Source organism: Macrobrachium nipponense, chromosome 44, assembly GCF_015104395.2.
Source record: "Macrobrachium nipponense isolate FS-2020 chromosome 44, ASM1510439v2, whole genome shotgun sequence".
Taxonomy (NCBI): Eukaryota; Metazoa; Arthropoda; class Malacostraca; order Decapoda; family Palaemonidae; genus Macrobrachium; species Macrobrachium nipponense.
Window position 1 is genome coordinate 43,729,297 of NC_087221.1, and position 12,624 is coordinate 43,741,920.

At 36.1% G+C, this 12,624-nt stretch overlaps 1 protein-coding gene across 5 annotated transcripts in view; it reads left to right on the forward strand.

Annotated features, from left to right (window-relative positions):
- LOC135204251 (major facilitator superfamily domain-containing protein 6-like) overlaps window positions 1-9,804 on the forward strand; it is a 41,309-nt gene extending 31,505 nt beyond the window's left edge. For all 5 annotated transcript variants that reach the window (XM_064234372.1, XM_064234367.1, XM_064234371.1 and 2 more), the window contains 12 exons: window positions 2,163-2,297; window positions 2,654-2,776; window positions 3,132-3,352; window positions 4,043-4,150; window positions 4,457-4,714; window positions 5,068-5,200; window positions 5,378-5,463; window positions 5,637-5,805; window positions 6,318-6,462; window positions 6,586-6,737; window positions 7,574-7,726; window positions 8,547-9,804. In XM_064234372.1, the coding sequence (XP_064090442.1) occupies window positions 2,163-2,297; window positions 2,654-2,776; window positions 3,132-3,352; window positions 4,043-4,150; window positions 4,457-4,714; window positions 5,068-5,200; window positions 5,378-5,463; window positions 5,637-5,805; window positions 6,318-6,462; window positions 6,586-6,737; window positions 7,574-7,726; window positions 8,547-8,608 (1,745 nt within the window). In that variant the 3' untranslated portion in view covers window positions 8,609-9,804. The remainder of the gene's footprint in view (window positions 1-2,162; window positions 2,298-2,653; window positions 2,777-3,131; window positions 3,353-4,042; window positions 4,151-4,456; window positions 4,715-5,067; window positions 5,201-5,377; window positions 5,464-5,636; window positions 5,806-6,317; window positions 6,463-6,585; window positions 6,738-7,573; window positions 7,727-8,546) is intronic.
- Window positions 9,805-12,624: the final 2,820 nt, after the last annotated feature.

The window sequence follows — 12,624 nt, forward strand, 5'->3', positions numbered from 1 at the left end:
ATATAGAAAAGGCAGAAAATTAGGCCTATAGGTTATAGAAAAAGAAGGAAATTACGTCTACGTTCTATAGAAAAAGTAGGAAATTAGACCTTCATTGGGGGTACAGTAAATAGAAACAGCAGTAGATTAGGCCTACAGTTAACAGAAACAGCAGAAAATTGGGGATACGGTAAATAGAAACAGCAGAAAATTAGGCCTTCATTAAATAGAAACAGCAGGAAAATATGTCTACAGTAAATAGAAACAGCAGGAAAATATGTCTCCAGTAAATAGAAACGGCAGGAAATTAGGCCTACAGTAAATAGAAACAGCCTGAAATTGGGGGACAGTAAATAGAAAAAGCAAGAAATTAGACCTACAGTATATAGAAACAGCAGGAAATTAGGCCTACGGTAAATAAAAACAGCCTGAAATTGGGGGTACAATTAATAGAAATAGCAGAAAATAAGGCCTACAGCAAATAGAAACAGCAGGAAATTAGACCTACAGTAAATAGAAATAACAGTAAATTAGGCCTACAGTAAATAGAAACAGCTTGAAATTGGGGGTACAATGAATAGAAACAGGAAGAAATTAGGCCTACAGTAAATAGAAACAGCAGGAAATTAGGCCTACGGTAAATAAAAACAGTCTGATATTGGGGTCTAGTAAATAGAAATAGCAGTAAGTTAGGCCTACGGCAAATAGAAACAGCAGTCGATTAGACCTACAGTAAATGGAAATAGCAGTAAATTAGGCCTATGGTAAATAGAAACAGCAAGAAATTAGGCCTATGGTAAATAGAAATAGCCTGAAATTGGGGTACAGTAAATAGAAATAGCAGGAAATTAGGCCTACAGTAAATAGAAATAGCCTGAAATTAGGCCTACAGTAAATAGAAACAGCAAGAAATTAGGCCTATGGTAAATAGAAATAGCCTGAAATTGGGGTACAGTAAATAGAAATAGCAGGAAATTAGGCCTGCAGTAAATAGAAATAGCCTGAAATTGGGGTACAGTAAATAGAAATAGCAGGAAATTAGGCCTACAGTAAATAGAAACAGCAAGAAATTAGGCCTGCAGTAAATAGAAATAGCCTGAAATTGGGGGTACAGTAAATAGAAACAGCAGGAAATTAGGCCTACAGTAAATAGAAATAGCCTGAAATTGGGGAACAGCAAGAAATTAGGCCTACAGTAAATAGAAACAGCCTGAAATTGGTGGTACAGTAAATAGAAACAGCAAGAAATTGGGGTTACAGAAATAGAAACAGCAAGAAATTAGGCCTACAGTAAATAGAAACAGCCTGAAAATGGGGGTATAGTAAATAGAAACGGCAGGAAATTAGGCTTACAGTATATAGCAATGGCAGGAAAATGGGGGTACAATAAATAGAAACAGCAGGAAATTAGGCCATTAGTATATAGAAATGGCAGGAAAATATATCTACAGTAAAGAGAAACAGCAGGAAATTAGGCCTATATCGAAAGTGCCATCCCAGACTTGACGGCCCTACGGCATATTTTTTTGGCAACTTCTGGGTGGTTCCCCTGTGGCTCTCTTGAGCTGAAACAAGCGCCCCTAGTGGGCGTGTTAAAGAACAAGTGGGTCTGCCCACTTGGTTCGGATGCATGGTATTGCGCCTTCGAGCACCTGGCTCAAATCTGCCACCCCCGAGCTGAGTTGGAGCACGTGAATTGCCCACCAATTAACACAAATGATCATCCAGATGAGTTTGGAAGGCTTCTGGAAGGTAATCTTTATTTATTTCGTCTATTTATTTTATTTTATTTACATTTTGTTCTGTGTTTCTTTGTAAATAGATAAACTAACATATGAATCAATGGATAACATAATATTTTCACTGTTTGTCACTATATATAGGCCTAACGGTTCAACGCCTCTTCAGGAAACCCTTATTCCCAAATTTCATGAAACGTACTAAAATAATTCTGTTGTCTATTGTTATTTTGTTATCATTTGTTATTTTAGTCTTTGTTTTTCGTCCGTATTCCTTTGCTAATAGATGAATTAACATATAAATCAACTAGTAACAGAATATCTTCACTGGTTGTCACCATATAGTCACCATATAGGCCTAACGGTTCTACGGTACTTGAGAAAACCTGATTCTCAAATGTTCTGAAACTTTCTAGACTAATCCTATTGTATCTATTCCCGAAGGATCCACATCCTACGCTCCTGTAGGAGACAAAGGTCACGGCAGAGAGTCCTCGTGGCTGTCCTGGCTGAGGAAGGAACTGAGATGGAACAAAAAACTTATTCCCATCAAGATCATTCAGTTCCTTTATTCGGGAGGTGAGTCACAGATAATAATTATGGAATTATTTTATTTGAATTTGACTTTTATCAAGTGGGAGGTGCATGGAAAGCGTTATTTAAGATATATAGGGTGTCCAATAAGTCCCAGTACCATTTATGGCTTGTATTGGTACTGGGACGTTATGGACACCCTGTACCACATGTAAGAAACTATCGAGAATGTAGAGAGAGAGAGAGAGAGAGAGAGAGAGAGAGAGAGAGAGAGAGAGAGCCAGTCGTACAATTCTTTAGGCTCTTTATATCTGACGATTCAAATGCTAATAAGTATCTAAAAATAGCTAGTAAATTGTTTAAAACTGATATTTCTTCTTTTTCTTCTAATTCTCTCGCAGGGACGAACTCCATACTCCCGTACCTAACACTGCAAATGCAGGAACTAGGCCTAAGCATGAGGCAGATCGGGTGGATTTACGCTTTTCTGCCAATCACCACGATCCTAGGGCCCCCAATCTCAGGTATGTCATTGTAAATGTATTTCTACAGCTTTATAAATCATAAAAAGATTATTTTTTTTATTTTCATATATATATTTTTAAGCTCCTTTATTGCAACGTAGGTCTAGGGCTTCTGTTATTTCTCTAACATTAAGCCTAAATCATTCATCACTTTCTGACTATCACCACAATCCTTCGGCACCCAATCTCAGGTATATTATTGAATATGTATTTCTACAGCTTTTTAAACCGTTAAGTATAATTTTTTTCATTATATATATTATAAGCTTCGATTTGTAAAGCAGGTCTAAGGCTTCCGTTGTACCCACGGTCTAGACTATCTAATATCGGCCTAAACCATCGTCTTCATTTAAAGGTATGGTGGCCGACAGGACTGGCAATTACAAAGCCGTGGTGTTGGTCAACATGCTACTGACGACGTTCCTCCACTTGGTACTCCTGTATCTACCCGGCGAGGGCGTCAACAGGCTGGTTTTCACCTGTGGGGAGTCCTTGGACTTTACGTCTATGGTGTGGGACAAGTGCAGAGGTTGTCACGATCGTTATGATGGCGCGAACTTCACCGTGGCTTTAAAGGTCTGGTTTGAGGTTCAGAATTGCTGCTTCCAGCAATGCTGTTCGTGGAGATTCGGAATTGCTCGAATAGCAATGCTGTTAGGTTTAAATACTGCTAATATTGCTGCCTACAGCAGCACTATTCAATGTGCAAAGCTGCCTCCTTTAGCGATGCCATTCGGATAAAATCAGGATTGCTGTCTACAGCAATGCTGTAACGAAAACGTTAAAATTGCCTCAGCAATGTCGAATCAAAATTGCTGCAACAGCAACGCTTTCAGCAATGCCAAGAGTCAAATTTACTACTTTCAAGCAATGCAATCCAAAGAAAGCATACATTATTGCGTTCATCAGAGTAATTTAGAAAAAAAAAGCATGACTATTTGTCTAATATTTATTTTTGAAAAATTAAATGTTTAGTGTTACGAGTGTAATCATCATGGATTAGTATAATAAATCATATACATTAATATAAATTACGCATATTATTTTATGCTAATTAATGCTTATCTGTTGAAAAACATGTTTGAAAACATCTTAAGACTTGTGGTAGACCTACGTCGGTATTCTTAGACTAATATATGACTCTCACCTCATTAATCAAAGATGGTCTTTAATAAACATATCAAAGTACTTTAAAATAATTATGATTTTCTCTAATGACATTGCAATATACATTTTAGGTGATGATTTTATTTAATTTCTCTCCAGAACTGCAAATATCTCTGCGATAATCCACCAGCTACGACATTCGACCTCTGCTTTGACGGAGAAGAAGACACTACTGAGTTTTGTCTACAGCACAGCTTGAAGGAAGAGGTAGATTCAATTAATTTTTTTTCTATCAATCTTTCAATTAACTATCGTTAAATTCTGTTATATACGAATTACTGGAGACAGAGTAGATCAAAGAGATTATCTGGGAGTGTGACTACAAAAGACGATAGAATAAGGAAAGAAAATGTAGGAAGGTAAACTAAGGGAAATTATTATAGAAAAAACATTGATATCGTAAAAAAAAGGCAGCTTTTCTCTTTGACAATTTGTACATCCCTTTGTTTCATAATAGGCCTGTCTCTTCCTAATCAAGAGTTTCTTACGTAATACAACTTCTCCACATTTCAGGTAACGATCAACGGAACAGTAACAGCCACATACACCGAAGGAGGTCACTGCGGACATTCTTGGTACGACCTCCGGGTGGGAAACCAAACCTACTCGGGAGTCTCATGCCCTTCGGAGCCGTGCTCCGTCGAGTGCGAGGTTGGGGGAGCTCCCTCGTGTCTCTTGGAGGACGAAGGGTCACCTAGCTCCGTGTTCTGGACTTACTTCTTCGTGAGGATTACGGCCAATTTCTTCCTTTCCTCGTTGTTCACGATGATGGTGAGATGTTTTCATTATTATTAATATTATTATTATTCAGCCTTATCCCTTTAGAAGGATTGGCTCCATATGGTACTAAGGATCCTGTTCTCTGCAGGTCGTTTGGGAAATGAACACTAGGCCAATGCTCATTTTAAACCTTTTTTTTCTAGACCTACCTTTTACACCTTGTTTTAGACTAATTACCATGTAGCTAATCTACAAATCAACTCCAGTGAAATATAATCAGTGGACTAATGAATGATGAACAGAACATGTTAAAGACCTAGAAACAGGCGAATAAACATAAAAAAAAGTTCATAAGTATATCTTTAAACATGTTCATAGATACTTTTTCTTTCATTTTTCATAAGGACGCCATGACAATTGCCATCGTCAAGGATCTAGGAGGAGATTATGGAAAGCAACGGCTCCTTTTCATCATCGGGATGGCTACTGTTCCTTTAGCGGCCGGTTTCTTGAACGACTGGGATGCTGGGAGTAACGGTAAGTTAGTGGTGAAGATTCAATAGCAGTAACAGCTCTCCGTTTTAAGGCAGGGCCGTTACATAGATGGGCGGGTGAGTTGCTTGTACTCATTTCTATGAAGTCTTTTTATAAAGAGACAATACTACTACTGATTCTTAAAGTTATGGATTTCATAATACTACTTCATATTTGCAGGTACTTCCTTCTACCTGCCAGCTCTATACCTGGGTGCTGTTTTGTGCTTGGCATCGGCTGTGCTGATTGCTAGACTGAACTTCAAGGTAAAAAGATGTTAGGTCTTACCGAAGGTTATTTTGAAACATTGTTGATACCTCTCTCTACAAGCAATCTATTATACAAAACAGTTTTCTAAGCCTGTCTTACAGTAAGTGACCCTTGAGAACTCTACAACAAAATTTCTGTTCTCTTTAATGAACACCCATACCTCCCCCAGGTCGACGTGGCGGAGAACAATATGTTCCACGACCTCAGGCAACTCGTGACCAGGCCCGAGATCAACTTGTACTTCCTGGTGATTCTCGTCCTCGGATCGAATTGGGGATTCATCGAGAGTTACCTCTTCCTCTACATGGGGAAGTTAGGGTCACCCAATTATGTTATGGGTAAGTTTCAACCGTGGGCAAACAAACACTGGACTGAGTCTTTGCTTGTACCCAAACACTAGACCGACTCTTTGCTTGTAGCCAAACACTAGAATGAGTCTTTGCTTGTACACTGTCTTGGATTTGTCTCGCCTTGTAAGAGGTACATTAAAGCACAAATATTTCCTTCCTAACTGTTTTATCGCATTGAGTGTTTATTTTTTTTATATTAATATCTATCGTCCATTCAATTCCTTCCTTATTTCATTATTTTTCTTCTAAGGGAATTCTATTTTGGGAAATCTTACTGAGCAATATTAACTTCTCTGGAATTTTTCCAACAGGAATGGTGACTGAAAACGTAAAATTGAACTTGATAACCCACCATATGCTGATATCAATTTTTCATCCTTGTATTAAAAATAATAATGTTACAACACATATATAAACTGATTCATTAATTCATTTATTTATCCATTTACTGACTTACTGCTTTGTGTGTCTACTTATTAACTGTGTCTACCATCCCACAGGGCTAACCATGACAGTAGGATCCATCATAGGAATGCCCACGATGCTAGTAGCAGACGCCGTCATCAAAATTATCGGACGTCATAATATCTTCATCATATCCTTCTTCGCCTACGCCCTCAGGCATTTTGGATACTCCTTCATAAGGTGAGAGGATTTGATACACACACGTACTCTCGCAGCATCAGTAGTGTCAATGGTAGTAGTAGGTGCAACAATCCCCGATTTACAATGCCCCACCAATTAACTTTCCTTTCCCTTCTTCTTAAGCTCTCCCTGGATGGTCTTTCCATTCGAATTGCTGGAAGTCTTCACTTACCAGCTCATGTGGGTTGCAGCCATCACTTACTGTCCGATTTTGGCGCCTCCTGGGCTGCTGGCCACAATGACGGGCGTGGCTGGTGCCATCCACTTTTCCATAGGTAATTGTGGTTATATTTTTGTCCATATTTGTGAATTATTGTTGTTTTTGCTTGCTCCTTTTGCTTGAGAGTTTATTACAGTTAATTTGGGTGCCCTTGCTTGAGATTTTATTAAAGGTAAATTTGGAATTCATTAATATCTGTTCTGTGAAGAAAATGTTTTAAATCCCTGAATCCCGCTTCTTAATAAAGATAGGCAAATTATGGAAGGGAGATCTTAAAAATTTAACAGCTTAGTATGACTGCAGGAAAAGGCCAAAAGGGAAAACTGAATAATAATGGTCCAGGATGTTACTTAATTAGCTACCCAATGGAAGATGCAAAGATATGTCAATGCATCCTATTTAGAAGGTTCTGAGCAAGACACACTGAGAATGGTATACTTTTTAACCCTTTCCCACAAATGGCAGGCCTATTTTTAGGCAAGAGCCCGTGCTAACCAAAGTCCAGCATAATCAACCAATCAGTCAGCCAGGTGGTGTTATCAAGGAAGTCCTCAGCTTGGGTCACTTAGGAACCAGGAAGGTGAATCTCAACAGCATTGTGGTGTGAATTGCCTTATCTAGAACCACACGAGGAGCACTTGAATAAGTGACTTTACTAAGTAAGCTGACCTGCAGCATTTAAATCACGATCATATTTTGAAAAGTCACTTATCAAGTTAACATACTCAATATGCATGGTTATTAAAGTCTCATGATAAAAAGGGTGCCTATAGCATTTTTCCAGTCCATTTTTGTCCTGGTTTCCCCTCAGGCCTGGTCTAGATAGAGCCCATTTCTTAACCCCCCAGTGACCTCTGCAAAGATAAATGACATCCTCCACTTTCCCTTCAGGGCGAGGCGTTGGATCCTTTATCGGAGGTCAATTGATAACCCAGATGGACATCCCAGGAGCCTTCAGGTGCTTCGGCGTGATTGCCATCGTGTCTGGTGTCTTGTATATCCTCCTCCACGTGTTCTACTTTAAGAAGAAGATTGCCGGGAGAGGTAAGCTGCAGGTAGATAGGTGGGTACAGGGCTGCCATTCGTACGATAACATGTGCGATTAATTTTGGTGAAAAAACGATAATTTTGAACCATCAGTACGATAAGTTGGTAACGAAAATTTGGCAGCCCTGGTTGTGTAGGACTGTAGGAAGATGAGAGGCCAGTGTGGCCTTTCTGGCAAACTGCACTCTGTACCACCTCAAGCCGTCTAACCTTTTACATATACAGTGTATATATATATATATATATATATATATATATATATATATATATATATATATATATATATATATTTAATGAATTCCTCTCAAAATTAAACATATATATATAATCTATATATAATATATATATATATATATATATATATATATATATATATATATATATATATATAATATATATATATATAGAAAGAAAGAGAGAGATCATTGTCTCCTACGTGATTTGGGTAGGAGAAGCAGTTGTAGTGATACGGATAGATTATTATTATTATTATTATTATTATTATTATTATTATTATATTATTATTATTATTATTTTATTATTATTATTATTATTATTATCAGACCACTGAGCTGATTATCAACTCTCACAGGGCTGGCCAGAGAGGAATCGCTTTTACTTATTTTTATATATTTTTTGTCAATTAAATTACAATTTTTCACACAAGTTTATAATTGGATTAATTGCGCGAAAACAGTTTACCAAAAGAGTGTATCAACTTCAAAATCAATCTATTCTACTATATACTTAAAGAAATACTTTTTCCCCAGTTCCAGTTACATCAGTGATATAATTTCTGTTTTTTTCTCACCACCAGAAATGGAGCTCAAGCGATCGGAAGGAGCGAACAGTGGGATGGAGATGATGGAGAATAATTAGAGGAATTAGGTGCAAGAGGCTGATTAAAGTTCCAGAAGAAAACGCAACGGAAGTTTTACAAAATGTAAAAAAATCTAACAAGACACGGGAGCTATGCTAAAGGAACATCTGCTTGGAGCTACACGTACTTGAAGAAGCATCTGCTCCCAGATGGCATAGGTCACTGATGGAAGAAAACACCTGTTCTGACGTTGATGTCTCATCAAGGATTAAAATAACATCTGCTTTGAAGTTCTTTTTAATGAATAACTGAAGGAACAACTTATTTTGAAAATTATATCGTTCGTGTGTGTAATAGAAAGAGAATTACTTTTGGGTATATTGTTTAGAAATAGCAGAGAGGCACCTGTTTCAAGGTAATGCTGAAGAAACATATGTGTTAGAATGATGTTGATGAATACTGAAGAAGCACCAGTTTCAAAATATTGTATATAAATTCTGAAAAACAGTTGTTTTAAAATAATGTTGATGAATACTGAAGAAATGCCTGTTTCAAAATAATGCTTCTGGATATGCAGAAACACCTGTTTCAAAATAATGCTTTTAAGTGTGTAAAAAAAAAAGCGCCTGTATCAAATAATGCCTATCAATAATGTTTATAAATTTGTGAAAAAACACCTGTTTTGAAATGATGCTGATTAATGTTGAAAAAATCTGTATTGAAGTAATGCTTTCAATGTTAAAAAAATTTCAAAATAATGTTTACAAATATCGGTAAAACACATTATTAAAAATATTTTTGGGATAATGTTAAAAAAAAACACCTGTTTTACGTATCAATGGTGAAAGAACATCTGTATCCAAATTATTTTTGTAAATTCTGTAAAAACCTACTTCAAAATAATATTTGTAAATGTTGAAAGAACACCTGGTTAATAAAAAAAAAAATTCTTTACAACACTGAAAAACGCCTGCGTCAAAATAATGTTTTACCAATGCCGCAGAAAAACCTACTCAGACACCAATAATTATTACTGGAGATGTTTTCTCAGGTCAGACAGATGTTACCAAGCAGATGCTCCTTGGGAACTGGAGTGATACATGAATTCCTCTGAATGAAATGATCATTTGTGCATTATCCGTGCTTCAAGGCTTTATTTAAAAGATACGCTGGTTGATTGTATCTTTTAAGGGGCGTGGCAGCTTCCAAAACAGTAGAAAATCAAATAAAAAATAAATGAATTAACTACACTTAATGTGACACTTTTCATTCCATGACAACCTACATTTATTTCTAAGTATTTCCGATGATTTTGATCTGTGTTCGATGTTGAGGGATATTCTCATCGAGCCTTTTTCTTATTCGTCTACCTTTTTCCTTCAAGAGATATGACAGTTATCAAAGCATAACTGGAGGGATCTTTCATATGACTTAAGACAAAATAGCATTTTCAAGTACTTCCTCCTAAAAAAAATGGTAAACAAACTAATAAAATGTTATTTAATTTAACCAAATAGTATGTCCGACTAGTGTGTGCTACTCATCTTAGAGAACCTATTAAAACACACACACACACACACACACACCAAAACGTCATTGACTTACTAGGACATTTCAAGTTCAAACTCCTGGCTGTCGTCTCTCACCTTCAAATACTTGGAGAAAGATTCCCCTGTGTGACCTATAGGCTTAAATGATCTAATCTGTACCTTGGTCTTCAGTCCGTCTTTAGTCCTTTTTTGAGCGATAAGCAGGAATATCTTAGCTTCATATCAATTCAGGAATTTAGCTCTTTAGAGGATCATTCAACCTAAACTAACTTGGCCTTTTGACAAACTTTGATCGTCACCAGCAAAGCTACTTTTATTGAAATAGAAGCAGCTGCGCAGTCCGTAGCTACTATTTATCAATTTGAATTCCAACGCTTGAAGGTCCATCATATGGTTTTGGTTTTCGTAAAATTTGTTCCTCTGAATTACCAATTAATTCCACCTGCAGAACGAAAATGAACTCTCACCCCGCCATTCCCGTCACTTAGCTCATTCACCACCCCACAGCAAACCCCACCCCCTACAAAACAAATAAATAAATAAGACTGCAAATTTGATAATAATACTGACCACCACAAAATACCAGGGTACACATAACACACACACACACACACACACACACACACACACACACACACACCACACACACATATATATATATATATATATATATATATATATATATATATATATATAAGCTTTAAAAATCACAGTAGATGCACGTGACTTCATAAATAAGCGAATACCATAGGAAAATGATGGTCAGAAATCCAAGCGCTTTCGTCTTTACTAAGACATTGTCAAGGAGCTAATGAAATACAATTGGAGAGAAAGGTCATATAGGAAACATTTCTAAGACGAATGTTCAAAACAATGTTGATTTTATGAACAAATTGAATAGTTTAAATTTGAATTTTGATTTTAATATGGTTAGTTTTCATGTTATCTCTTTATTTACAAAAGTGCCTGTAGATGACTTACTTGAATATTTGGAGGATGAATTAGAACGTCATGACATTCCCTTAAGTGTAGCAAACCTCATTAGTCTCATAAGGTTATGTATCAAAGATAGTAAATTTTGTTTTAATGGGGAATTTTTTGTACAAAAGTTTGGCATGGCTATGGGTAATCCCTTATCTCCTGTCCTTAGCAATATTTACATGGAATTTTTTTAGACAAAACTCTTACCAAGAATTTTGCCCCAAAAAGTTATATGGTTTAGGTATGTGGATGATATTTTCTGTATTTGGCCAGTTCACGAAAATCTCCAAGAATTCCTTAATAATCTCAATAATTTAGTCCCTTCTATAAAATTTACTGTAGAGGAAGAAAGAAATTGTAATTTGAATATTCTTGATGTAACTGTCCATAGAAATTATTGAAATTTCACCTTTTCAGTCTTTCGAAAATCAACTAACATTGCCTCTTTTGTTCATTACTACTCCAATCACCATCAAAATTTTAAATTCTCTGTTTTTTTTCTGGGATGTTCCTAAGGGCTTTACGTGTCTGTAGCCCGCAGTTTATTGACGCTGAAATTAAAACTATTTATGATAATATTGCATTGAAACTTAAATACCCAAGGACTTTTGTAGATGTGGCATGGAAAGGAGCTAGAAAAATATTTTATTCAACTAATGACAAACTTGAATTTAGTAAGCATAACATTCTAAAATTACCCTATGATGAAAGGTTTTTAGAAATTCCTAGAATTTTGAAGCTTTTTAACATAAATGTTGTTTTCAGTAATATTAATGTCAAAAGTTTAGTAATCAAAAATTCTCCTAAAGATCTTCCAGGCTGCATATATGAGATTCCTTGCAAAAAGTGTGATAAAGTCTATTACGGACAGACCGGTAAATCTCTTTCACAACGTCTCAAACAGCATCAATATTCTGTGAGAACTGGGCAAATATCGAATGCATTATTCGTACATATGAGAGATTTAGATCATCCAATTAACTGGAGTCAAGCAAGAGCCTTAATCCCATATAATGACACAGTTAAAAGGAGTATCATTTAATCTTGTTTCATCAAGTCAAATAATAGAAATGTTCTAAATTTAAGTCTTAGTTTTTTTAAACTTAATGCTTTCATAATGAAAAAAGTTGTAGATAAATATAAGCAACAAAATCAATATATTCAGCTTTTACATGTTTGGACTGTAAAGACACTTTGTAATTTCGGTTAGGGTCAAATCTGTTTAGGTTTGTGACTGTGTGATATCCGATAATCCTGGATTATCTCTTTTAATTTTTACCCTTTTGACAATTAACCATCTGGTATTCTTGATCTTGTTGTGTAGCTGAGACTTCTCTCCAATTGTATTTCATTCGCTCCTTGACAATGTCTTAGTAAAGACGAAAGGGCTTGGATTTCTGACTATCATTTTCCTGTGGCATTCGCTTATATATATGCATATATATATATATGCTTAAAAAATCACAGTAGATGCACGTGACTTCATAAATAAGCAAATACCACGGGAAAATGATAGTCAGAAATCCAAGCGCTTTCGTCTTTAT